The 25,895-nt window shown below is 46.1% G+C and overlaps 1 protein-coding gene across 2 annotated transcripts in view; it reads left to right on the top strand.

Moving 5' to 3' along the window:
• SEMA4G (semaphorin 4G) overlaps positions 1–25,895 on the top strand; it is a 441,977-nt gene that overhangs the window by 394,415 nt on the left and 21,667 nt on the right. For both annotated transcript variants that reach the window (XM_063961912.1, XM_063961911.1), the window contains exons 10-13: positions 2,696–2,840; positions 4,292–4,514; positions 10,198–10,313; positions 25,661–25,815. In XM_063961912.1, the coding sequence (XP_063817982.1) occupies positions 2,696–2,840; positions 4,292–4,514; positions 10,198–10,313; positions 25,661–25,815 (639 nt within the window). The remainder of the gene's footprint in view (positions 1–2,695; positions 2,841–4,291; positions 4,515–10,197; positions 10,314–25,660; positions 25,816–25,895) is intronic.

The following is a 25,895-nucleotide window of genomic DNA, read 5'->3' as shown; positions in this document are numbered from 1 at the left end:
TGAATGATTCACAGCTTGCTCAATGTCATGTGATTACTATGACAGCAACAAACATGACACATGATGTGGAATGCATAGGAGGTTTGGAAAACCCTTCTTCTCAGCAGGTATGTCCTCCCTTCTTCCTCTGCCATCACATGATTGCTGAGGTGGTCTGTTACCGATTGGCTCACATTAAAAGATAAGGTTTCTTCGGGAGAGCAGCAGAAATCAAATTCTTGCTTGTCTGAAACAAAGGTGACACCGAGTTATAGACAAACATCCTTGTTATCCGCTTCCACTTTATGGTAAAGAGGTCCAAAATGTGGTGTTTAAACAGCCCAGTTATCTGGACCATTTTTACTGACCCAAGTCCCAGTAATATTGGCTGCATGGAGTTTGCAATAAGGGGAGTGTTGGTTTTGGGGGAGGGGGGGGGGATTTGTCCCCATACTGATACCCCTTTCACACCAGCAGCTTTGAACACAGGTTATTGGCACATGAGCGCGCATAACCCATGTTCCTGTGGGGTGTGAAAGGTTCCAGGGGCAATATACCGGGTTGAGAGACCCGGTATTTCAACCCTGCTAGCGAGCAGGGTTGAACACGTGTTCAACCCGGCTTGCTGTGCGGTGTGATCGGGAGCCAGGTCAGTGCGACCCGTTTCCCGTTCACAGTGTATGGACGGGCGGCGCTTGGAAATCATGTGATCTCCTAGCACCGCCCACGCCGCGCCACCACCGACATCACCAACTCGGCATATTGCCGGGTTCAGTCTGCGGAGTGAAAGGGGGTATTGAGGCGGGTCGCACACTGGGAACTCCCGTGTCAGGCTACCGGGTGCGACCCGCCTAAGACTGTATGAAAGGGGTATTAGTGCTGCTTGTAAATAAAATTTATGCTATATATATATATATATATATATATATATACAGGTTGAGTATCCCATATCCAAATATTCCGAAATACGGACTTTTTTTTGAGTGAGATAGTGAAACCTTTGTTTTTTGATGACTCAATGTACACAAACTTTGTTTAATAGACAAAGTTATTAAAAATATTGTATTAAATGACCTTCAGGCTGTGTGTATAAGGTGTATGTGAAACATAAATGAATTGTGTGAATGTACACACACTTTGTTTAATACACAAAGTTATAAAAAATATTGGCTAAAATTATCTTCAGGCCGTGTGTATACGGTGTATATGAAACATAAATGCATTCAGTGCTTAGACTTAGGTCCCATCACCACGATATCTCATTATGGTATGCAATTATTCCAAACTACGGAAAAATCCGATATCCAAATTACCTCTGTTCCCAAGCATTTTGGATAAGGGATACTCAACCTGTATGTATGTATGTGTATATATATATATATATATATATATATATACATACATACATACATACATACATACATACATACATACATACATACATACCCCCCAACATTGGTCATATCTAAGTAAGCACCCAGGGATGTAGCTGTGATGCATTAGGGGTGGTGTTTACCTCCCTGCGGTTATGTCTTGCAGCTCCAAAAAGGTAGTCCTCTCTCAAAACCCCTCCCTTAAAATCACCATTCAATGCCTGTCTCTGGTGCCCTTGGTACACTTATTTCCATGGGGACTGGGACTTATATCCCGACATCCTACGCCTTCACTCACTGTCTTTCTAACCCAAAACAGGATAGCCCCGGATATAATGTTGCAATTGTATCCAACAAATGAATCAATTAGGAAGACTCTGTTCAAGAACAGAGTAATCACAACCAGTTTATAAGGAATGGGCCCCTTTTCCACCTCTACAGTTACCCCATGCAATCCCTATTCTTATATGACTTACTGCCACAGATCGGTTCAAAGTAAGAATACCTATAATATGTATTATGCCAGCTTTGTTATATCTTGTGTCACTGTGTGTTCTGTGATATGATACATATTGGCACAGCTGCCCATTATCAGACTACGAGAAGCTGTACGTAAGTAACACAGATCACAGAAGCGAATGACCATATTCCTTTAATAACTGAGACACTCACTGCAAATTAGGGACAGCTCTGTGGTAATGTGATGGCTGATAATGCCCTGATAGCCACACTAAGTAGAATCACTTCCGTTCCTAACCTGTCGCTGCAATCAGCCTATGACATGTCTCAGAATGTGAACTCCTTTGCCATTATCTGTCATGTCTCTCCCAATCTAGGCACAAGCTGGCTCACACAGATGTCAATTGTGTTCTATGAAAATTAGAGACGCAGGACACGAGATACTCAGCATAATTACTTGTGTGCTTCTTTCTCTGTTAATCAGAACAAATCAATGTGTGTTACTTAATTTTAGCAGAGTTCCAGAATGTATTTATTGTAGCATGAATAAATAGGTTATTCTACTCTGTACTGTGTGATGAATACATTTTAATTTCAATATATTCCTTTGATTAGCCTCTATCATGCACTGTTCTTTATAATACGTACAATGTATTTTTCTCACTGAGTGTACGATCTGTATTTGCCTTTTCTGTGCCTCAGACAGTGTTTATTTATCCGCATAATGATTATTCTTAGCTCGGTAGTTCTGTCTGCATACATCTACAGTACTTTCATAGTGATCTGTTTTGTTCCCTATGTAGCCTAGTACTGTTCAGCATGGACAGAGAAGCTTGTTGCCCACTAGTTGTGTTATTTATGTCTCTGTTACCTCTCGTGCCTAGGGGAAGCATGGAATCCTCAGCTGTTTGTCGGTACAGCATATCTGATATCCAGAAGGCATTTGAGGGGCCATACATGGAATATCAGGATACCACAAGGAAATGGGATAGATATACAGGAAATGTTCCACAGCCAAGACCAGGCTCAGTAGGTGTCTATTTCTATATAAGTTACATATGTGCAATGATGGCTATGTAGGCGGCTGGTCCCATCCACCTGTATGGTGATACAGCTTGGTGGGCTGTAACATTCAGCATTTGGAGATTTGGGGCACCATTTAACAATGTGTCTTAAATACCAGTGGCATCATTTGTGTAGTACCAGAATCGTAAAAGTTTTTGGAGAAGAAGAAAGACTCTTTTGTGGGTGCACTCTTATAATATTAGTAAGATTTAAAACATACCTTTATTCTAATTATATAAAATTAACAGTGTATCCAGATGGTTACAAGACAGACAACATACAACATTTAAATTAGAACGCGCATAGGCATACGTCCAATATTCTATGGTCTCATACAGAAACCACTGAGTGGATCTGTGGACCCTGCTGTACCTATGCCCTTTATAATTATAGCGGACATAGCGGACCACTGGTCAGTATATTAGAACTCACATCAATTGATTGTTAATGGGCCAAGGAAAATGCCTTCGTATCAATATCCCTGGGAATACCAAGTGCAGTAGAATATCAACTTTGGGTTACCCAGTGTCTAAAGCTGACAGCAGAATCACTGTTAACTTCTTTCTTCCACCTGATTGCAGGCTGATATTGCTATGAAGGCATTTTCCTTGGCCCATTAACAATCAATTGATGTGAGTTCTAATATACTGACCAGTGGTCCGCTATAATTATAAAGGGCATAAGGTGGAGCAGCAGGGTCCACAGATCCACTCAATGGTTTCTGTATGAGACCATAGAATATTGGACGTATGCCTATGCGTGTTCTGATTTAAATGTTGTATGTTGTCTGTCTTGTAACTTTCTGGATACACTGTTAATTTTATATAATTAGAATAAAGGTATGTTTTAAATCTTACTAATATTATAAGAGTGCACCCACAAAAGAGTCTTTCTTCTTCTCCAAAAACTTTTACAGTAACTGTACTGTTTGACTTTGGGTGCACCACCAGAACCAGTGATTATGAGTGTCTCTCATTGATAGGATATTTCTGGCTATTTAATTCTTTATTATAATTTTGCTAGTGCGGAATCACCCCTCTTTTGTGCTCTACGTAGTACCAGAATCCAAAGTTCTCTTCCATGTGTGTTTTGCACATACTGTAGATATAATGCTTGTTTGTTAAATACAGACATTCTTCTTTTGGTCTGTTTCGTAACCAAGTAGTAAACCTGTTACTGTTTTGTACTTCTTTTTAGTTGCGTTTCCCAGCCTTTCCGTCCATTCCTCAGTTTTACACTACTATCTTGTTCTTATATAATTGGGTTTTATTATCTGAAACAAATGTTGAGTTACCCATATAAGGAATACTTTGGATGTCTGAAAATGAGATGTTGATGTAAAACTCTAGCAGAATATTCCTGGAAATCATAAATTGAACCTCTCATCTCCTACGTGGCTTTTTGTTCCCTCACAGTGCATAACAAATGAATTCCGTAGTAGTGGCTACAACGTCTCTGAAGATCTCCCCAATAAGGTCCTTGATTTTGTCAAGCTCCATCCTCTAGTGTCCGAGCATGTGAAGCCGATTGGTGAAAAGCCGCTCCTCTTCAAGAGGAATATTATTTACTCTCGAATTGCAGTAGATAGAGTGACAGCTCTGGATAAGGAACAGTATGATGTGCTGTTTCTAGGGACAGGTCTGTATTGCAAAACCCCTTTATCTAGAATTCTTCTCTCGACTACGTAGTCTTTTTCCCAGGAAACACTGCATTGTAATGTGGGTCTGAAGATAAACGAGTAGTGTAACCATATGTATTTGTATATTCACTAATTGTATAATTAGTAAATATTTTCTTTTCTCTGACGTCCTAGTGGATGCTGGGAACTCCGTAAGGACCATGGGGATAGCGGCTCCGCAGGAGACTGGGCACAACTAAAGAAAGCTTTAGGTCACCTGGTGTGCACTGGCTCCTCCCACTATGACCCTCCTCCAAGCCTCAGTTAGATTTTGTGCCCGGCCGAGGTTGGATGCACACTAGGGGCTCTCCTGAGCTTCTAGAAAGAAAGTATAGAATTAGGTTTTTTATTTTCAGTGAGACCTGCTGGCAACAGGCTCACTGCAGCGAGGGACTAAGGGGAGAAGAAGCGAACTTGCCTGCTTGCAGCCGGATTGGGCTTCTTAGGCTACTGGACACCATTAGCTCCAGAGGGATCGACCGCAGGCCCAGTCCTTGGTGTTCGGTCCCGGAGCTGCGCCGCCGTCCCCCTTACAGAGCCAGAAGCATGAAAATGTCCGGAAAATCGGCGGCAGAAGACATCAGTCTTCACCAAGGTAGCGCACAGCACTGCAGCTGTGCGCCATTGCTCCTCATACACACTTCATACTCCGGTCACTGAGGGTGCAGGGCGCTTGGGGGGGGCGCCCTGAGCAGCAATAAAAACACCTTGGCTGGCAAAAATACCACAATATATAGCCCCAGAGGCTATATATGTGGTAAATATCCCTGCCAGAATCCAGAAAAAAGCGGGAGAAAAGTCCGCGAAAAAGGGGCGGAGCTATCTCCCTCAGACACACTGGCGCCATTTTCTCTTCACAGTGCAACTGGAAGAAAGCTCCCCAGGCTCTCCCCTGTAGTTTTCAGGCTCAAAGGGTTAAAAAGAGAGGGGGGGGCACTAAATTTAGGCGCAATATTATATATACAAGCAGCTATTGGGGAAATTTCACTCAGTTATAGTGTTAATCCCCACATTATATAGCGCTCTGGTGTGTGCTGGCATACTCTCTCTCTGTCTCCCCAAAGGGCTTTGTGGGGTCCTGTCCTCAGTCAGAGCATTCCCTGTGTGTGTGCGCTGTGTCGACATGTTTAATGAGGAGGCTTATATGGTGACGGAGCAGATGCCGATAAATGTGATGTCGCCCCCTGTGGGGCCGACACCAGAGTGGATGGTTAGGTGAAAGGTATTAACCGACAGTGTCAACTCCTTACATAAAAGGGTGGATGACGTAACAGCTGTGGGACAGCCGGCTTCTCAGTCCGCGCCTGCCCAGGCGTCTCAAAGGCCATCAGGGGCTCAAAAACGCCCGCTCACTCAGATGGCAGACACAGATGTCGACACGGAGTCTGACTCCAGTGTCGACAAGGTTGAGACATATACACAATCCACTAGGAACGTCCGTTGCATGATCTCGGCAATGAAAAATGTGTTACACATTTCTGACATTAACCCAAGTACCACATAAAAGGGGTTTTATGATTGGGGAGAAAAAGCAGGCAGTGTTTTGTTCCCCCATCAGATGAATGAATGAAGTGTGTGAAAAGCGTGGGTGTTCCCCCCGATAAGAAACTGGTAATTTCTAAAAAGTTACTGATGGCGTACCCTTTCCCGCCAGAGGATAAGTTACGCTGGGAGATATCCCCTAGGGTGGATAAGGCGCTCACACGGTTGTCAAAAATGGCACTGCCGTTTTAGGAACGGCCACTTTGAAGGTACCTGTTGATAAAAAGCAGGAGGCTATCCTGAAGTCTGTATTTACACACTCAGGTACTAGACTGAGAAGAGACCTGTCACTGGACAGGTGATGCTGACTTTAAAAGGCGCATAGAGATTATGCCTTATAAGGGTGAGGAATTATTTGGGGATGGTCTCTGGGACCTCGTATCCACAGCAACAGCTGGGAAGAAATATTTTTACCTCAGGTTTCCTCACAGACTAAGAAAGCACTGTATTATTAGGTACAGTCCTTTCGGCTTCAGAAAAGCAAGCGGGTCAAAGGCGCTTCCTTTCTGTACAGAGACATGGGAAGAGGGAAAAAGCTGCACCAGTCAGCCTGTTCCCAGAATCAAAATTCTTCTCTCGCTTCCTCTGAGTCCACAGCATGACGCGGGGGCTCCACAGGTGTAGCCAGGTACGGTGGGGGGCCGTCTCAAAAATTTCAGCGATCAGTGGGCTCGCTCACAGGTGGATCCCTGTTTCATTCAAGTAGTATTTCAGGGGTACAAGCTGGAATTCGAGATGTCTTCCCCCCGCCGTTTTCCTCAAAAATGCCTTGCCGACAACTCCCTCAGACAGGGAGGCTGCGCTAGAGGCAATTAATAAGCTGTATTCCCAGCAGGTAATACTCAAGGTGCCCCTACTTCAACAAGGACGGGGTAACTATTCCACACGGTTTGGGGTACCGAAACCGCATGGTTCGGTGTGACCCATTTTATATTTAAAATCCTTGAACACATACATAAAAAAATTCAAGTTCAAGATGGAATCGCTCAGGGCGGTTATTGTAAGCCTGGACGAGGGGGATTACATGGGATCCCGGGACATCAAGGATGCTTACCTGCATGTCCCCATTTACCATCCTCGCCAGGAGTACCTCAGATTTGTGGTACAGGATTACCATTACCAAGTCCAGACACTGCCGTTTGGACTGTACATGGCACCGAGGGTGTTTACCAAGGTAATGGCCGAAATGATGATACTCCTTCGAAAAAAGGGAGTTTTAATTATCCCGTACTTGGACAATCTCCTTATAAGGGCAAGGTCCAAGGAGCAGTTGCTAGTCGGGGTAGCACTATTTTGGAAAGTGCTACAACAGCACGGTTGGATTCTAAACAGTCCAAAGTCACAGTTGGTTCCTACGACACGTCTACTGTTCCTGGGGATGGTTCTGGACACAGAACAGAAATAAATGTTTCTCCCGGAGGAGAAAGCCAAGGAGCTGTCATCTCTAGTCAGAGACCTCCTGAAGCCAAAACAGGTATCGGTGCATCATTGCACGCGAGTCCTGGGAAAAATGGTAGCTTCCTACGAAGCAATCCCATTCGGTAGGTTCCATGCAGGAACTTTTCAGTGGGACCTGTTGGACAAGTGGTCCGGATCACATCTTCAGATGCATCGGCTGATAACCCTGTCTTCAAGGACCAGGGTATCTCTACTGTGGTGGCTGCAGAGTGCCCATCTTCAAGAGGGCCGCAGGTTCGGCATACAGGACTAGGTCCTAGTGACCATGGATGCCAGCCTTTGAGGCTGGGGGGCAGTCACACAGGGAAGAAACTTCCAGGGACTTTGGTCAAGTCAGGTGACTTCCCTACACATAAATATTCTGGAACTGAGGGCCATTTACAATGCCCTGAGTCAGGCAAGGCCTCTGCTTCAAAACCAGCCGGTACTGATCCAATCAGACAACATCACGGCAGTCGCCCATGTAAACCAACAGGGCGGCACAAGAAGCAGGATGGCGATGGCAGAAGCCACAATGATTCTCCGATGGGCGGAAAATCATGTGTTAACACTGTCAGCAGTGTTCATTCCCGGAGTGGACGACTGGGAAGAAGATCTTCTCAGCAGACACGACCTCCACCCGGGAGAGTGGGGATTTCATCCAGAAGTCTTCCAAAGGATTGTACACCATTGGGAAAGGCCACAGGTGGACATGATGGCGTCCCGCCTCAACAAAAAGCTATAAAAGATATTGCGCCAGGTCAAGGGACCCTCAGGCGATAGCTGTGGACGCTCTGGTAACACCGTGGGTGTACCAGTCGGTTTATGTGTTCCCCCCTCTGCCTCTCATACGAAAGGTACTGAGAATAATAGTAAGGCGAGGAGTAAGAACGATACTCGTGGTTCCGGATTGGCCAAGAAGAGCTTGGTACCCAGAACTTTAAGAGATTATATCAGAGGACCCATGGCCTCTGCCGCTCAGACAGGACCTGCGGCAGCAGGGGCCCTGTCTGTTCCAAGACTTACCGCGGCTATGTTTTGACGGCATGGCGGTTGAACGCCGGATCCTAAAGGAAAAGGGCATTCCGGAGGAAGTCATTCCTACGCTGATTCAAGCCAGGAAAGATGTAACTGCAAAACATTATCACCGCATATGGTGAAAATATGTTGCTTGGTGTGAGGCCAAAAAAGGCCCCAACAGAGGAATTTCAACTAGGTCGATTTCTGCATTTCCTACAAGCAGGAGTGTCTATGGGCCTAAAATTAGGCTCCATTAAGGTACAGATCTCGGCTCTGTCGATTTTCTTCCAGAAAGAACTAGCTTCAGTACCTGAAGTTCAGACATTGTAAAAGGAGTGCTGCATATTCAGCCCCCGGTTGTGCCTCCAGTGGCACTTTGGGTTCTCAACGTGGTGTTGAGTTTTCTTAAAATCACATTGGTGTGAGCCACTAAAAACCGTGGATCTAAAATATCTCACGCGGAAAGTGGTCATGTTATTGGCCTTGGCTTCGGCCAGGCGTGTATCAGAATTGGCGGCTTTGTCATATAAAAGTCCTTATCTGATTTTCCATATGGATAGGGCAGAATTGAGGACTCGTCCCCAGTTTCTCCCTAAGGTGGTATCAGCTTTTCACTTGAACCAACCTATTGTAGTGCCTGCGGCTACTAGGGACTTGGAGGATTCCAAGTTACTGGACGTAGTCAGGGCCTTGGAAAATTATGTTTCCAGGACGACTAGAGTCAGGAGAACTGACTCGCTGTTTATCCTGTATGCACCCAGAAAACTGGGTGCTCCTGCTTCTAAGCAGACTATTGCTCGCTGGATTTGTAGCACAATTCAGCTGGCGCATTCTGCGGCTGGACTACCGCAGCCAAAATCTGTAAAAGCCCATTCCACAAGGAAGGTGGGCTCATCTTGGGCAGCTGCCCGAGGGGTCTCGGCTTTCCAACTTTGCCGAGCTGCAACTTGGTCAGGGGCAAACACGTTTGCTAAATTCTACAAAATTGATACCCTGGCGGAGGAGGACCTGGAGTTCTCTCATTCGGTGCTGCAGAGTCATCCGCACTCTCCCGCCCGTTTGGGAGCTTTGGTATAATCCCCATGGTCCTTACGGAGTTCCCAGCATCCACTAGGACGTCAGAGAAAATAAGATTTTACTCACCGGTAAATCTATTTCTCGTAGTCCGTAGTGGATGCTGGGCGCCCATCCCAACTGCGGATTGTCTGCAATACTTGTATATAGTTATTGCCTAACTAAAGGGTTATTGTTGAGCCATCTGTTGAGAGGCTCAGTTATATTCATACTGTTAACTGGGTATAGTATCACGAGTAATACGGTGTGATTGGTGTGGCTGGTATGAGTCTTACCCGGGATTCAAAATCCTTCCTTATTATGTCAGCTCGTCCGGGCACAGTGTCCTAACTGAGGCTTGGAGGAGGGTCATAGTGGGAGGAGCCAGTGCACACCAGGTGACCTAAAGCTTTCTTTAGTTGTGCCCAGTCTCCTGCGGAGCCGCTATCCCCATGGTCCTTACGGAGTTCCCAGCATCCACTACGGACTACGAGAAATAGATTTACCGGTGAGTAAAATCTTATTTTCTAGCTATTAAAATCTCATGATGTCCAGGTCAGACTTTTCGTCTTCCTCTTGTGTTTTATGCAGACAATGGTTGGATTCACAAGGCGGTAGTCATCAATGATAGAGTTCATATAATAGAAGAGATACAAGTCTTCAAGACTCCACAGCCAGTTGAAAATTTGGTTATATCCAAGAAACAGGTAGCTGATGTATTTTTTGTTTGTTTTTAATGCTTTAATCAAAATAATGCCTTGTCCTTTTATTACCATTCTTCAAAATACATTTCACAAAAAAAACATATAATGTGTTTTTGGGTTTTTTTTTTTTTTACCAGAGTTTAAGTTCTTGTGGTCAATGCTGCATCTCAGTGCTGTGTGCACAGTGGACCTGATTCAGATTTGGACGGAGATGGTATCGCTGCTGCTTATGCCGCAACCCTTTCCCCGCCCCCAAATGGCAGCAGACTGTCAATCACCGACAGTCCGCAGCAGTAGTGTGACCGATGTTGCAGACCTGTACTGCACATTCACAGTGTGGGTCCAGCACATGTGCAAAGTATTGAACAGATCCAATGGGACATGAATTATACACAGTGTTTTGGCCACCGTACACAGATCTAAAGGATGGCATGCATTGGCTGCTATGGGGTGGAAACAAGTGTGACTGCATAGGCAGTAAACTTGTCTCAGAGCAGGAAGGGTTATTGCTGAAACGGTCCTCTACTATATCCTACAGCCAAGAAACTTGTGATCTCTCCTGCTCTGAACCAAGTGTTCTGAGCAAGTAAGGTGCTGAACGTTATTAACTTCTCCCAAGCTCCCTTATCAATCTATAGTATTGGCAAAATAATGATAATATACTTTACATGCTATGCCCACCAGCAGTCCACTAGCAATGCTGCCCAACTTTACAGACCAATTCATATCTGTGTGACAGAGCTCTTATATTATGTTTGTCCTGCCACATTCCAGTCCATAGGTGGCACACTTTAATTATACAAACTGAAACACTGGCTATACCAAGGATAATGCATCTTCTATAGTCTACAATACGTTTACCACTTCTATACAGTATATGAGTAAATATCAGCATTTCTCTAACGTCCTAGTGGATGCTGGGACTCCGTCAGGACCATGGGGAATAGCGGGCTCCGCAGGAGACAGGGCACATCTAAATAAAGCTTTTAGGATCACATGGTGCGTACTGGCTCCTCCCCCTATGACCCTCCTCCAAGCCTCAGTTAGGTTTTTGTGCCCGTCCGAGAAGGGTGCAATCTAGGTGGCTCTCCTAAAGAGCTGCTTAGAAAAAGTTTTTTTAGGTTTAAATCTCAGTGAATCCTGCTGGCAACAGGATCACTGCATCGAGGGACTTAGGGGAGAGATTTCCAACTCACCTGCGTGCAGGATGGATTGGAGTCTTAGGCTACTGGACACTTAGCTCCAGAGGGAGTCGGAACACAGGTCCTCCTGGGGTTCGTCCCGGAGCCGCGCCGCCGATCCCCCTTACAGACGCTGAAGACGGAGGTCCGGAAAGCAGGCGGCAGAAGACTCCTCAGTCTTCATGAAGGTAGCGCACAGCACTGCAGCTGTGCGCCATTGTTGCTACACGTCTCACTGATTCAGTCACGGAGGGTGCAGGGCGCTGCTGGGGGCGCCCTGGGCAGCAATATTAAATACCTTTAGTGGCAAAATAAATACATCACATATAGCCATTAAGGCTATATGTATGTATTTAACCCAGGCCAGTTTTCTTAAAGCCCGGGAGAAAAGCCCGCCGAAAAAGGGGCGGAGCTTATTCTCCTCAGCACTCAGCGCCATTTTCCTGCTCAGCTCCGCTGGTGAGGAAGGCTCCCAGGACTCTCCCCTGCACTGCACTACAGAAACAGGGTAACAAAGAGAAGGGGGGCATAATTTGGCGATATTGATATATTAAAAGCGCTTATATCAAAAACAACACCTTCTAGGGTTGTTTATATACATTTATAGCGTTTTTGGTGTGTGCTGGCAAACTCTCCCTCTGTCTCCCCAAAGGGCTAAGAGGGTCCTGTCTTCGATTAGAGCATTCCCTGTGTGGCTGCTGTGTGTCGGTACGTGTGTGTCGACATGTATGAGGACGATGTTGGTGTGGAGGCAGAGCAATTGCCGGTAATGGTGATGTCACCCCCTAGGGAGTCGACACCGGAATGGATGGCTTTAGTTATGGAATTACGTGATAATGTTAGCACATTACAAAAGTCAGTTGACGAAATGAGACGGCCGGAAAACCAGTTAGTACCGGCTCAGGCGTCTCAGACACCGTCAGGGGCTGTAAAACGTCCCTTACCTCAGTCAGTCGACACGGGTACCGACACAGATGAATCTAGTGTCGACGGTGAAGAAACAAACGTATTTTCCAATAGGGCCACACGTTATATGATCACGGCAATGAAGGAGGCTTTGCAGATCTCTGATACTGCTGGTACCTCAAAAAGGGGTATTATGTGGGGGGTGAAAAAACTACCTGTAGCTTTTCCAGAATCAGAGGAATTGAATGACGTGTGTGACGAAGCGTGGGTTAACCCAGATAGAAAACTGCTAATTTCCAAGAAGTTATTGGCATTATACCCTTTCCCACCAGAGGTTAGGGCGCGCTGGGAAACACCCCCTAGGGTGGATAAGGCGCTCACACGTTTATCAAAGCAAGTGGCGTTGCCGTCTCCTGATACGGCCGCCCTCAAGGATCCAGCAGATAGGAGGCTGGAAACTACACTGAAGAGTATATACACACATACTGGTGTTATACTGCGACCGGCAATAGCCTCAGCCTGGATGTGCAGTGCTGGGGTAGTGTGGTTGGATTCTCTGACTGAAAATATTGATACCCTGGATAGGGACAGTATTTTATTGACTCTAGAGCAATTAAAGGATGCTTTTCTTTATATGCGAGATGCTCAGAGGGATATTTGTACTCTAGCATCAAGAGTAAGCGCGATGTCCATATCTGCCAGAAGAAGTTTATGGACGCGACAGTGGTCAGGTGATGCGGATTCCAAAAGGCATATGGAAGTATTGCCATATAAAGGAGAGGAATTATTTGGGGTCGGTCTTTCGGACCTGGTGGCCACGGCAACTGCCGGCAAATCCACTTTTTTACCTCAGACCCCCTCCCAACAGAAAAAGACACCGTCTTTTCAGCCGCAGTCCTTTCGCTCCTATAAAAACAAGCGACCAAAAGGACAGTCTTATCTGCCGCGAGGCAGAGGAAAGGGTAAGAGAGGGCAGCAAGCAGCCCCTGCCCAGGACCAGAAGCCCGCCCCGGGTTCTACAAAGCCATCAGCATGACGCTGGGGCTTTACAAGCGGACTCAGGAGCGGTGGGGGGTCGACTCAAGATTTTCAGCAATCAGTGGGCTCGCTCACAAGTGGACCCGTGGATCCTGCAGATAATATCTCAGGGTTACATGTTGGAGTTCGAAAGGTCTCCCCCTCGCCGGTTCCTAAAGTCTGCTTTACCAACGTCTCCCTCAGAAAGGACGTCGGTTTTGGAAGCCATTCACAAGCTGTATTCTCAGCAGGTGATAGTCAAGGTACCCCTCCTACAACAGGGAAAGGGGTATTATTCCACACTATTTGTGGTACCGAAGCCGGACGGTTCGGTAAGACCTATTCTAAACCTGAAATCCTTGAACCTGTACATACAGAAATTCAAGTTCAAGATGGAGTCACTCAGAGCAGTGATAGCGAATCTGGAAGAAGGGGACTTCATGGTGTCCCTGGACATAAAAGATGCTTATCTGCATGTCCCAATTTACCCCTCACACCAAGGGTATCTCAGGTTCATGATACAAGACTGTCATTATCAGTTTCAAACGCTGCCGTTTGGTTTGTCCACGGCCCCTCGGGTCTTTACCAAGGTAATGACCGAAATGATGGTTCTTCTACGAAGAAAAGGCGTATTAATTATCCCTTACTTGGACGATCTCCTGATAAGGGCAAAGTCCAGAGAACAGCTGGAAGTCGGTGTAGCACTAACCCAGGTAGTGCTTCAGCAACACGGGTGGATTCTGAATCTTCCAAAATCTCAATTGACCCCGACAACTCGTCTGCTGTTCCTGGGAATGATTCTGGACACGGTTCAGAAAAAGGTGTTTCTCCCGGAGGAGAAAGCAAGGGAGTTATCCGAACTTGTCAGGAACCTCCTAAAACCAGGAACTGTGTCAGTACATCAATGCACAAGAGTCCTGGGAAAGATGGTGGCTTCTTACGAAGCGATTCCATTCGGCAGATTCCATGCACGGACATTTCAGTGGGATCTGCTGGACAAATGGTCCGGATCGCATCTGCACATGCATCAGCGGATAACACTGTCACCAAGAACAAGGTTGTCTCTCCTGTGGTGGTTGCAGAGTGCCCATCTGTTAGAGGGCCGCAGATTCGGCATACAGGACTGGGTCCTGGTGACTACGGATGCCAGCCTACGAGGCTGGGGAGCAGTCACACAGGGAAGAAACTTCCAGGGCGTGTGGTCAAACCTGGAGACGTCCCTTCACATAAATATACTGGAGCTAAGAGCGATCTACAATGCTCTAAGCCTGGCAAAATCGCTGCTTCAGGGTCAGCCGGTGTTGATCCAGTCGGACAACATCACGGCAGTCGCCCACGTAAACCGACAAGGCGGCACGAGAAGCAGAAGAGCAATGACAGAAGCTGCAAGGATTCTGCGCTGGGCGGAGAATCATGTCATAGCACTGTCAGCAGTGTTCATCCCGGGAGTGGACAACTGGGAAGCAGACTTCCTCAGCAGACACGACCTTCACCCGGGAGAGTGGGGACTTCATCCAGAAGTCTTCCACATGATTGTGAACCGTTGGGAAAAACCAAAGGTGGACATGATGGCGTCTCGCCTCAACAAAAAATTGGACAGATATTGCGCCAGGTCAAGAGACCCTCAGGCAATAGCTGTGGACGCTCTGGTAACACCGTGGGTGTACCAGTCAGTGTATGTGTTCCCTCCTCTGCCTCTCATACCAAAGGTACTGAGAATTATACGGAAAAGAGGAGTAAGAACAATACTGGTGGCTCCGGACTGGCCAAGAAGAACTTGGTATCCGGAACTTCAAGAGATGCTCACGGAGGATCCGTGGCCTCTACCTCTAAGAAGGGATCTGCTTCAGCAGGGACCTTGTATGTTCCAAGACTTACCGCGTCTGCGTTTGACGGCATGGCGGTTGAACGCCGGATTCTAAAAGAAAAGGGCATTCCAGAGGAAGTTATTCCTACCTTGATTAAGGCTAGAAAGGAAGTGACTGTACAACATTATCACCGCATTTGGCGGAAATATGTTGCGTGGTGTGAGGCCAAGAAGGCTCCAACGGAAGAATTTCAATTGGGTCGATTCTTACATTTCCTGCAAGCAGGATTGTCTATGGGCCTAAAATTGGGGTCCATTAAAGTTCAAATTTCGGCCTTATCAATCTTCTTCCAGAAGGAATTGGCATCAGTGCCTGAAGTACAAACTTTTGTCAAAGGTGTACTACATATACAACCCCCAATAGTGCCTCCAGTGGCACCGTGGGATTTGAACGTAGTTTTGAATTTTCTCAAATCTCATTGGTTTGAGCCTCTAAAATCGGTAGATTTAAAATACCTTACATGGAAGGTAACCATGCTATTGGCCCTGGCTTCAGCCAGGAGAGTTTCAGAGTTGGCGGCTTTATCATACAAAAGCCCATATCTGATTTTCCATTCGGACAGGGCAGAACTGCGGACACGTCCTCATTTTCTCCCTAAGGTGGTTTCGGCTTTTCACTTGAACCAGCCTATTGTGGTGCCTGCGGCTACTAGCGACTTGGAGGACTCCAAGTTACTGGACGTTGTCAGAGCATAAAAAATATATATTTCAAGGACAGCTGGAGTCAGAAAATCTGACTCGTTGTTTATATTGTATGCACCCAACAAGATGGGTGCTCCTGCGTCTAAACAGACGATTGCACGTTGGATCTGTAGCACAATCCAACTTGCACATTCTGTGGCAGGCCTGCCACAGCCTAAATCTGTAAAGGCCCACTCCACAAGGAAAGTGGGCTCATCTTGGGCGGCTGCCCGAGGGGTCTCGGCATTACAACTTTGCCGAGCAGCTACGTGGTCAGGGGAGAACACGTTTGTAAAATTTTACAAATTTGATACTCTGGCTAAGGAGGACCTGGAGTTCTCTCATTCGGTGCTGCAGAGTCATCCGCACTCTCCCGCCCGTTTGGGAGCTTTGGTATAATCCCCATGGTCCTGACGGAGTCCCAGCATCCACTAGGACGTTAGAGAAAATAAGAATTTACTTACCGATAATTCTATTTCTCATAGTCCGTAGTGGATGCTGGGCGCCCATCCCAAGTGCGGATTGTCTGCAATACTTGTACATAGTTATTGTTACAAAGATCGGGTTATTACTATTGTTGTGAGCCATCTTTTCAGAGGCTACTTCGGTTTTTGTTATCATACTGTTAACTGGGTTCAGATCACAAGTTGTACGGTGTGATTGGTGTGGCTGGTATGAGTCTTACCCGGGATTCAAGATCCTTCCTTATTGTGTACGCTCGTCCGGGCACAGTACCTAACTGAGGCTTGGAGGAGGGTCATAGGGGGAGGAGCCAGTACGCACCATGTGATCCTAAAAGCTTTATTTAGATGTGCCCTGTCTCCTGCGGAGCCCGCTATTCCCCATGGTCCTGACGGAGTCCCAGCATCCACTACGGACTATGAGAAATAGAATTATCGGTAAGTAAATTCTTATTTTTTTCACTGCACCCCTAGGCCAAAAGTTTCTTATTGAGAAATTCAGTAAAAAATATGTAATTGGTGCTTCCCTGTCATCCTGAAGTTCCGTTATGGGGTGGTGGACAGGGCTGTGCTTTTGTTTGTCCACATGTTTTATGATTTGCAACCACCAGCACCGGTTTTGCCTATCACTTTGGCCATAAAGATGTTACTTTGGTCCTGGACAATCAACTTGTGGCACCCCAAATTGGGAACCACTGTCTAAACTGTTATTATGAACCATTAACTACTCTTAAGAGAAGTACTGTACTGCTCAGCAGTTTCCTATCCAAGTATATGGAATGTTCTGTAAACCAGTAAGACAAAGGTTAGTGTTTTGTAGAAGCGTACATATACTACCTCTAATGCCCCACAACTGTCTGACTTTACCCTTGGGGCTTATGGAAGGGTATGTAAGCACCCCTCCTCTTGAGGCACCACCCCATCTCCCTTATGTGAAACACCACAGCCCACTGCCTTACTCTCAGCCTATCACTGGCATGAAAAAGCAGCAGCAGCATTACAGTGACAGATCAGTTAAGCACTGATGGGTTGACTTTAATTTCAATCCATAGTGCGGTCGGCTCTCAGTGCATGCATGCATGTCAGGAAAGTTATGTACTAAATATATGCTCCCCCAAAGAGATGGCATTCTAGGTGAACGCCTAGGTCATGGCAGCTCTATTTCTACTTGATTCCTTATACAGTTTACCAGATTTGGGGCCTGTTCATGTAGCAGTAAAAAGAGTGGAGAAGTGAGTCGGAGAAGTTGCCCATGGCAACCAATCAGTGTTGAAATAACATTTATAAAATGCATTCTATAAAATTATACGTAGCAACTGATTGGTTGCCATGGGCAACTTCTCCACTAGCTCACTTCTCCACACTTTTCACTGCTTCATGAATAGACCCCCTTTATTGGTATATTTAGTTATCATTGCCATATTATTTTCATTATGGATTAAAACAAGTGGTCTTTATGTGGCAGTCAGTTTATATATTAGTATATTAATACGACATTTGCTTTAAAATAATCCATCAACACTGTAAAACTCATTAGAGTCTTTAACAATTAGAACTAATGATTTAGCAATAACTGTGCTAAGCTCACTGAGGACTCATAGATGAAAACCATATGGTCCAGGTGATTTGCTTATATTAATTACCTAACTAATTTATCTTAGAGCAATTATTTTGTTAGCCACTTTGGTGGTGATAGTGTTAGCAGTATTACTGTATAATGGGGGTAATTCAGAGTTGATCGCAGCAGCAAGTTTGTTAGCAATTGGGCAAAACCATGTGCACTGCGGGGAGGGGGGGGGGGGGGGGGCAGACATAACATTTGCAGAGAGAGTGAGATGTAGGCAGGTTATTTCGTTTCTGTGCAGGGTAAATACTGGCTGCTTTATTTTTACACTGCCAATTAGATTTCAGACTGAATACACCCCACACAAATCTAACTCTCTCTGCACATGTTATATCTGCCCCCCCCCCTGCAGTGCACATGGTTTTGCCCAACTGCTAACAAATTTGGTGCTACGATCAACTCAGAATTAGGCCCAGTGTGTCATCTTTAGCTTACTCTTTTTTACTTTTTTTTTTTTCCCCCCATTTTTGTGGCTTAATCCATTTTGTCCTTTTTTCTTTTCTTTTACTGGTATTCTTAACTGTAAATAATTTTGTATTTATCTTGCTCTTTTGGGCAACTAGACTTGATTTCTACTTCTCAGTAACTTCCAAATAAACATTTTATTTATGGGGATTGTTAGCAGTAACTTTTGCCTTGTATGAGAATACAGATCTCTGTTGTAGTAATATAACTAGATGTATTTCTGCATCGTTCAGATAGATCCTGTTGTATGGTAACTATAGCATTTATTCAACCATAATGGGCCAGATTCTGAATATGGACGCAGGTCCAAATGCGACCGGAATGCTAACGTGATTATGGGGCTAATTCAGGTTGAATCGCAAATCGCGATCCGCCCAAAATTATTGCGGGGGTGCCACGAGTGCATGTGCAGCATTTGTCCACATTTTCTGCGGAGGGCCACAGAAAATGCGGTCACCTCTGCCTGTCAATCAGGCAGAGGCGGTCGCGAGGCAGAAGGGGGGCGGCAACGCTCCGTTTTCAGGGTGGAAACGGAGCGTTGTGGGGGCGGGGCAACCTAAGCGGTGGGTTGTGCGTGTCGAACGGGGTCGGGTCGGGGGCACGGTCACGGCGGCTGCGTGACGTCACACGCAGCCTCCGCGACAGGAAAGATGGCGCCGGGACTCCTGCAGCCGCAGCTAAGCTGCACCGGCAGGAGTCAACCTTAGTTTCTGCTGACGAGCAAAGATTGCAAGGCGATCACAATTTCTGCTTGTAGCAGAGGGGGAGGCGCCGGTCAGCATGCTGGGCGGCCCCCAGCATGCGTGCAAAAGAATAGCAAATTCTGCTGATTAGCAGAATTTGCTCTCCTTACTGAATTAGGCCCTATATGTACTGACAGCATCCCATTTGTAGAAATACCAGCAGCGAGTCCCCTCACGCGCTCGTTGCGCTCGCCACGCTTCGGTCATGGTGGCTCGCTTAGCTCGCCACAGGTTCTATTCACAAGCGGTTGGTGGTGTGGACCCACCAACCAAGTGGGTATACAGGGCGGCGGTTGGGATTTCGCCTGTCGGCATTTCACCGTCTGTCTCCTGAACGCCAGTATCCCAACAGCCGGCATTTTAACTGCATCCCATATGTATGTTTGTATTTGATTACAAAAAAAGTAAATAGTTTCTAATCTGCTGTATGGAATTCAGTGTAATCTCATGCAAATAAGTGTGCTAGGAATGTAAGCAAGATCGCTTACAACTTGCAGTAGAACCTTTGCCTTAATCTTTTTGGCCCAACATTCCTCCATGCTCAGACAGGTAGGATCCTGAATCAGATCAGAATAATACACCATGTTTTACTGCTAAAGGAAAAACATGAGCAACACTTTTAAATTGTTTTTTTATAAAAGTAATCATCGTTTATAAGCAAATCTAAAATATTGTCTGAAAAATAGGAGCACTGGCAAACTAGGTGGTGGGTTGGGACAGGACGGGATGGGACGGACCACCATCCAGCATTAATTCACAGATTTATCTTCAGTGTTGCACGTGATGAAGGAACACTCAAGTATGATGTTTCCGAATAGGGCTCTGCAGCCCAGCCATCATGGACAGATACCTGTGTATTGCTTCCCATAATTCCATGGGACAGTTATTTCTGCCTATCTCCCCTTGTCTCAAATCATTATAATTCTTATTTTTAGATTAGATGTGTGTGATCGCACATAATTAGGGAGGCCAATCCCGGGATCGGGATCGGCGGGATCCCGGGATTTGGGCCCAAAAATGCCGGGATTTGAATCCCGGGATTGGAGCCTCCAATCCTGGGATTCACGGGATTAGAGTGCGCATGTGCAGTTTTGCCGGACAGCGCTGAGCACTATAGCTCAGCGCTGCCCGGCTGTCAGCGAGGGAGTTACATCAGCTAAGGACACACGTACTGACCGCGCTGGCGGCATTTCAAACGTAGCGCCGGCCGCCAGCCAATCAGAGCTGGCAGACCGGCAGCCAATCAGGGAAGCGGCAGCAGCCGCGGCCCCTGATTGGCTGCCGGACTGCCAGTTCTGACTGGCGGGCGGCCAGCGCTACGTTTGAAATGCTGCCAGCGCGGTCAGTACGTGTGTCCATAGCTGGTGCCCGCGGCCCGCCCGTAAGTGTTTATCTTCGCTACCTACACCCACACTCTCTGCTCCTGACATCCTCCCTCTGCTCGCTACACCCACTCTCCCGCTTCTCCCTACTGCCACCCTCCCGCTGCTCCCTACTCCCACCCTCCCTTCCTGTTCCTTACATGCTCCCTACACCCACCCTCCCTTGCTCCCTACATCCACCCTGCCTTGCTGCCCTCCACATATACTTTCCCTGCTCCCTACACTGATCCCTACTGCAATCCCGGGATCCCGGGAATCCCGGGATTGAGCATTTTTCAATCCCGAATCCCGGGATTGAAAAAATGCCCCGGGATTGGCCTCCCTACACATAATGCAGCTGCAGTTCCAGGCACCTGCAGGGAACAGAATGCGAATGCCACTGCATGCACAGTTTGGGTCGGACTCGTACACAAAGTCCCAAATCGGTACTTTGCGGCATGCACTGCAGATTTTGGGATTTGAATGAGGCCCACTGAGCGCCCCACATATACAGTATAACTACAACTACCAGTGACATGCGGTGGGGTGAGGCAGAGCCTTTCCTGTTATAGTAGCCTATAAGCCAGAGTTTTAACTACATAAAATATCTGAAAAATACAAAGAATATATTAAAAATATCTTCTTTGTATTATTTCAATCATTTTTAGGGCTGTTTCACACACTCAGGTTTTCCCCGGATGGCAAAAAGCCGGACAAACTTTGTCCGGCTTTTTGCCATCCGGGAGGGTCTTTCACACACAACGGTTTTGTGCCGTGTTTAAGGCTGTGCGCATGCTCCACAGCAGCAGCAGCATGGCACAAAAAACCCGTTGTGTGTGAAAGCGCCCATTCACACACGTAACTGACTGTCTGTAAGAACGGCACGGTCCTGGCACGGCAGCCAGACCTTTCAGTGGATATTTCCGGCTGCAAGCCGGCAGCCGTGCCGTGTGAACTGACACATTGCTCTGCATGTGTCTCAGCAGCACGGCCGCAGCAAAAAGCCATCCGGTATTTTGCCGGACGGCGCTGCCCAGAGCGTGTGTAATAGCCCTTATAGTCAAAACTCTGGAGTGAAAAGTCTATGGCATGTGACGCAGTGCCTCCCCTGCCTGCCTTTCCGCACATCTCTGATCAAACATCACCAAATTTCCAGCAGTATGTACTGCTGCACCTGTGTATGATGCCCACATGTATATACTGCTGCACCTGTGTATAATGCCAACATGTATATACTGCTGCACCTGTGTATAATGCCCACATGTATCTACTGCTGCACCTGTGTATAATGCCAACATGTATCTACTGCTGCACCTGTTTATAATGCCCACATGTATATACTGCTGCACCTGTGTATAATGCCCACATGTATATACTGCTGCACCTGTGTATAATGCCAACATGTATCTACTGCTGCACCTGTTTATAATGCCCACATGTATATACTGCTGCACCTGTGTATAATGCCAACATGTATCTACTGCTGCACCAGTTTATAATGCCCACATGTATATACTGCTGCACCTGTGTATAATGCCCACATGTATATACTGCTGCACCTGAGTATAATGCCAACATGTATCTACTGCTGCACCTGTTTATAATGCCCACATGTATATACTGCTGCACCTGTGTATAATGCCAACATGTATCTACTGCTGCACCTGTTTATAATGCTCACATGTATATACTGCTGCACCTGTGTATAATGCCCACATGTATATACTGCTGCACCTGTGTATAATGCCACATGAACAAGGCTCATATATTGTGTGTAAATCTGGCTCTGGTACTAGCCAGTGCTTCCCCTGCCATTTACCTCACCGCACGTCCTTGATAGCTACATCACATAGAGGCACTGTGGTATACGTAAACGGGGGGTTTCTGTGCGGCGTAATTGTGAACTGGGGGCACTGCTGTGTTTAAACATTTGTGGTGCTGGGACTCATTTGCACATTATTACTACACATTTTTTAATATCCTCTCCAGCATATCTTATTAACTATTTTATTAGTAGGGGACCCCCAAAAGTTAGTTACCTTGGGGTCCTCACTCACCTTAATCCAGCCATGTACCCCTAACTTATGCCTGAGTTTGGCATCCACTGGACATTCCCACAACTCAGAATAGTCAGTCACATTGTTGTTCATCAGTTGCCATCCAGACATGCCAATTTAATGGCCGCACAGAAGCTTCTGAGATGCACGTGGCAAACCAGCTGCAGTGCGCCTACAATCACTAGATGGAACAGCATATGTTCTTGTGCATTACGCAGATTCAGGCCCTTAGTGCTTCCTCATAGTCAGTTGCACAGTGTAATGAAGAATGGAATGATAAAGGCAGTGTATATTTCACTAGATTTTGGGAATTTACTTCAAATGATGGGAATAAAACGTCCTGAGAAACCCAGGTATCCTAGATAAAAGGTCCCGGAAAAATTACTCCACAACTTAATTTGTATTCATTTTATTATATTATTACCAGATTGATGCTGAAGGAAAATGTTGGAGACATAAAAAATAATCCTTTGAATTAAAAATGGATACAATCCCACACAGGTTCTACAACAGGGTGAGGCCTCCCTATCCTCCTGTCTGTATCTGTCAGACTCAAGGTCTTGTCTAATAGATGCAGTAACTCAATTTTCAGTAAATGGCTTTGAGTTCAATGCTAGAGGGGATATTATTGTAACTTTTACTTGGTTTACAGCATCTGTCTTTTTGTTATAAATCCTAATTTCCTTTGTGAGAACATGCAGTAAATATTATACATTATGCCCTAGCGCAAGGGCAGGGCTGTCAGGGAAGTAGGGATGGTGCCCTGGGGCCAGAATGATTGGCGTTTCTATAATGGGTGCGGTGCACACGGTCCCCTGGGTCCAGGGGGGGCCCACACCACACCCATTGCACCCATTTTAATACCTTTCCGGAGTCCAGCGCCAGGAGCTGTGATGGCGCCGGAAAGCGCAGCTAAAATGGCTACCGCGCATGCGCGGTAGCCAAATTGGTCTCCGGATCATGGCGGGCGCCATGTTTCCGGAGACCTGCGCATGCGCAGTAGACTCCGGCACGATGCCGGAGTCTACATTGCCGTGCAGAGGAGGGGGCCCACCCGGAGGTGCACACGGGTCCCCTCCTCTGTAGAAACGCCCCTGGCCCAGAATCCCTCCCTGCTCGCCAGCCGCCATCCATATCGTGCTCTACCTCCTGAGGACACTCCAAGGCTGGTATTCAATGATTGCAGGTAATTGTGTCGCATGGGACTACGGAATCCAAAAAACAGGGCTGTTTGTAGCAAAAACAAATAGGTGTCACTGAACCTGTGTGTTGTTTTTTTTTTTTGGGGGGGGGGGGGGTTACCTAATTGGATGGCCCGAAAAAAAATCTATCGTAGAAACATTGGGAAAAGTCGCTGGTAATTGAATACCAGCCCAAGCAGTACTTTAGTTCCCTGGTGAATGCAGGGCCGCCCACTCACCCCTAGGGATGTGACTTTATGACCGCATACACACAGGAGGCGGTGGCGGCGGGTGTGTCACAGTGGTGCACTGCTGCCATGTTGCGGGGACGCGCGGGGTTAGCCAACATGGCCCTCATTGTAAATGTTGACAGTATGACTACATCCACAGCACACGTACTCCTGAAGCACATTGTACTACTGCGAATATTTTGATGATATAATTGTCTGCAGTTTGTAGCAGCCCTACTCTGCTCACAATGTCAGACACGCAGACATTAGCATACCTCCCAATATGACCCTATCCAGGACAGAATGCTCTGCTCCTGGACTTCCCCCTTGATTTATGATTGCCATCACCTGTGCTGAAACACCTTTCTTATCCACTAACCTGTACAAATCAGGTGTCGGCAATCATACATTTAGAGGAAAGTCCAGGAGCAGAGCATTTTGTCCCTCCTGGAGAGGGTCATGTTTGGAGGTATGCATTAGACGAGGAGGAGTGATCTGACCCTATTCAAATACACCTTTGGCCATAGATTATAGCTGAATATTAGTTACTATACATATAAAGTGCCTACAGGTATGTGCCCTGTGTTTCAGTCTCTCCTAGCAAATTCAATTAGAAATAATTTTACATGATTGCAAAATAAAATACAGTGTTAGTGGAAATATTGTATAAAACAAAAAACCCTTTCTGCAGCTGCAAAGGCTAAATAAATAGTGCAAAAGGCACCTTTTGTTACCTCTTTTATACAATAAAGAACAGATCCTTCTTTTTCTGTTGAGTTTCCTGATAGTGTCACCTGTTGATTACTAACAGGTGATAAAATGATAACACGTGTTTGTTCTGCAAACATTAATGCTATGGGTATATTTGTATTTGGAGTGCAAGCATAGTTCCACATATTTTCACAATTGCCTACCCTTTGGATCTCCCTGATTCCCCTAGGGCAGTGATTGCCAACCTCTGTGCACAAGGCGCACGAACAGTCCTCATTTTAGTGATATCCATGCTTGTGCACAGATTGGTAATGATTTAGCAATCTGTGCACAAGCTCTCAGCACATCTTGCTATTAAAATAAAAGTTTAAGCTGTGGAACTGGGGAGCCAGGGGTTACCAAAACCATCTGCAATGTGTTCTTCTCTCCCCACAATAAGACGATGTCAGCGTGTCCACCATTTGTCCCCACATTACGTATCATTTTTATTTGTTCAAAGAGTTGGTTCACGCAGTCCATCTTTTTTTTCCTTTTGAGAGACAAAACAGTAATTTTTAAGAACCTCTCCCAGTGCGTGTTACTGCTTAGGGTATTTGCCTATAAACGCTAGCTTGGAGAAGACAGCTTGTATCTTCAAAATGATTCTAATCAGATTGTAGAGTGAACTTACTGATCCGGTTGTAGTGCATGCTGCTAGCACAGCAATCCTGACTGGTCCTCATGTTATTAAAATATCCAGCAGATGTGAAGGTCAGTCAGATGCCGCTGGCAAATAGCACGTCCCAATCTTGTTCCTACAGGCTCATAATTAGGAATCAAAATTCTTGCAACGTTTCTAACTTTGATCTGGTGATTTGTTTTACAGAATAGTTTATATATTGGAGCCCAGAGTGGAGTCCTGCAGTTACCACTGTCCAGCTGTAACCGTTATACCTCATGCTATGACTGCATCCTAGCCAGGAACCCGTATTGTGGTTGGGATGGCAATTCATGCCGTGAGCCTCTTACGTCACAGGATCGGTAAATATTTATGTATTTATTTATTCGATGGTGAGTTGGTCACTAAATCCTGTACATGATTCGGACACTTCATTTAACTA

This window comes from Pseudophryne corroboree, chromosome 3 (assembly GCF_028390025.1).
Source record: "Pseudophryne corroboree isolate aPseCor3 chromosome 3, aPseCor3.hap2, whole genome shotgun sequence".
Taxonomy (NCBI): Eukaryota; Metazoa; Chordata; class Amphibia; order Anura; family Myobatrachidae; genus Pseudophryne; species Pseudophryne corroboree.
The sequence above is the reverse complement of the archived record's forward strand: the minus strand, read 5'-3'. Positions and strand labels throughout refer to the sequence as shown.